Below are 2,500 nucleotides of genomic sequence, written 5' to 3' on the forward strand. Positions count from 1 at the left end.
GGACCAACTTAACTGAACTGAACTGAACTGGACTAGCGACTGGATCCTGGAATTCTTCAGTGCTTACCTCACAGACATGAACCTAATTAAACTCTATCCTTTAATTCTTTTATCTTCTTCAAATTAACAAGACAATAATAATTATGTATTAAAGAAATTACTGTAGAAGAGGGTGGTTAAGTGGTATTGATCCTGGATTGCTCTCATCTGAGGAACTTCTAAAGGGGGTGTTTAAATGTCCTGATGATTGCATGCAAATGGGCAAAGGGACAACTGAAGATTCCTATTCAATTGACCCTTTGGTTGCCAAGCAACCACCTTTGGTTGCCAAGCAACCATCATTATTATTATCACCTTATCATGGGTACACTACAGTGTACACCATTTTATGTTGTACCCAGGGCCTGGTTGTTCAAAAGCCAATTAACTTAATCCAGGATTAGCGTAAACTTTTGGTTCATGTTGTCAACCTTTTTATGAAAGTTTCTTTTGCTTATTTTTGTTTTTCAAGAAAGACTTGTTCTAGCTTAATGTTTTGCCGAATATTAGTGTTGAACAGCATTTGGGAGTAGAAAAGTAGACTCACTGGTTAATTTTTAACCTGGGATTAGCAGTAATCGGCTTTTAGACAACCTGGCCCAGGTGGAAATCTTATTAAGATCCTACTAAGATTCTTAATAAGTTTCTTAATAAGATCTTATTTTGTTTCTTATTAAAAATCTTGTAAGATCTTAGCCAAGATCTTACAAGATTCTTACATGATCTTGTAAGATTCTTAACAAGAATCTTATCAAGAATCTTGCAAGATCTTGTGAGAATCTTGTAAGAATCTTGTAAGATCTTAGACAAGTTCTTAGATAAGATCTTGAATCTTGGAAGATTCTATCTAAGATCTTACAAGATCTTGTAAGAATCTTGTTCAAATCATGCAAGATCGTTTAGGAATCTTGGGCAAGTAATTGGAGGTACAGGAAAGCACTGTATTTTTGGTCGCTTGGAATTAGTCTTTATTCGAAGTTGTTTGGTTTCTTTTGTTTAATGTAATCTGTGCTCCAGTGACTGCAGAAAGAACCAAATTTTGTGTACGTGTACGTTCTACAATAAGATCCAAATCTTGCCGGCTTCTTATTAGTAAATTTGTACAACATCTCGCAATATTGAACAATGACGCTGTTTTGTAGTGTCATTATTGCAAATTACAATCAACTCCCAATTACTTTGTAAAGAAATACTTCCAGGAGATAAAGTCTGATTCCTTGTTGCATCAATGTCCCTCAAGGTACCTGGTTCCCAGTTATCAATGAGTTATTTATTGTAATTCAGAACGTTTGTTTTTTGGAACTAATAAAGAACTTTATATATATATATACATTTGTATTATAAATATAATTATTGTACATGTATATGTTTACTTACATGTAGTTGTCTATCAGGTAAGCCATGATATTACGTGCATTATTGGTTGTCAAGACCATGAACAGTGATTGGTGGATTTTGATCCGTCTTGTGAGTCCGTCTTGAGGTGTATATGTGTGTTCTTTTTAATTCTAGGGGGGTGGATCAACTTCACCTAGCTATTCTCCATCCAAGAAAGCTTGCTGTCTACAATGTAGCAGGTATTAATTTGTAGTAACTTCATTTTTCTATTCAGATGTGATCATTAAAATTTGTGTTACTCATAAGAGAAAAATTTAGCAGAGATAGGGCTATTAAAATAATGTATTATCGTAAAAACCCTACTCAGGATTTTTTGAATATTTAGCAAGATCCTAGTGAGGATCCTATTCCTAAATAAGATTTTGAATAGGATCCTTATCCTATTTGGAATCCTAAACAGGATCGTAATCCTATTCAAGATCCTAAAGGATCCTCCAAGATCCTACAGGATCCTAGTTAGGATTTCTACCAGGGACAGCAACTCCACTCACAGATTGTAGTGGCATTTTGCTGGAACAGCAGGTTATATAACTTCCAGCTTGAAAACATGTACAGCGGTAGCGCTCTTTACTTTGTTCCGGACCTACAGTATTACTGGTGTGTACTCTGAGTAACTGACAATCAACATCGGAGTGGTTTGGGAGACAAGTGTAGTCAGCATTTCATCAGTTTGAGTCTGAGACTGTGGCTATTTTTAATCTAATCTAAAGTGATCATGCTATTGTATCATCATCATGATCATACTGCAAGAGCGGGCATTGGATGTGAGATGGTAAAATTAATAGCCAACGAGGCACGTAGCGCTAACTTAAAGTTGGCTGTAACCATGTCACATCCAACAAGTGCGACTAGAAGAATTATTGTTTTACCAAATTTTCAGTAAATTTTGAATACTTGGGCACTTGGATATTAAAGCCAATCAGTTTCCAGCTTGGCAACTCTTGACTCATCAGTTTCCATATTAGGTCATATGGCATATGAGCTGATATAACCGAGATTAAGTGAACCAATCAGAAGCTAGAAAGGTGATATCTGAGGTCGAAAATTTAATAAGTAATAATAA

General features: G+C 35.4%; 1 protein-coding gene across 2 annotated transcripts in view; it reads left to right on the plus strand.

Moving 5' to 3' along the window:
* Positions 1-2,500, plus strand: part of LOC138049119 (protein PTHB1-like) — a 32,044-nt gene that overhangs the window by 2,306 nt on the left and 27,238 nt on the right. For both annotated transcript variants that reach the window (XM_068895244.1, XM_068895243.1), the window contains exon 3: positions 1,552-1,616. In XM_068895244.1, coding sequence (XP_068751345.1) covers positions 1,552-1,616 — 65 coding nt within the window. The remainder of the gene's footprint in view (positions 1-1,551; positions 1,617-2,500) is intronic.

Source organism: Montipora capricornis, chromosome 5 (assembly GCF_036669925.1).
Source record: "Montipora capricornis isolate CH-2021 chromosome 5, ASM3666992v2, whole genome shotgun sequence".
Lineage (NCBI taxonomy): Eukaryota > Metazoa > Cnidaria > Anthozoa > Scleractinia > Acroporidae > Montipora > Montipora capricornis.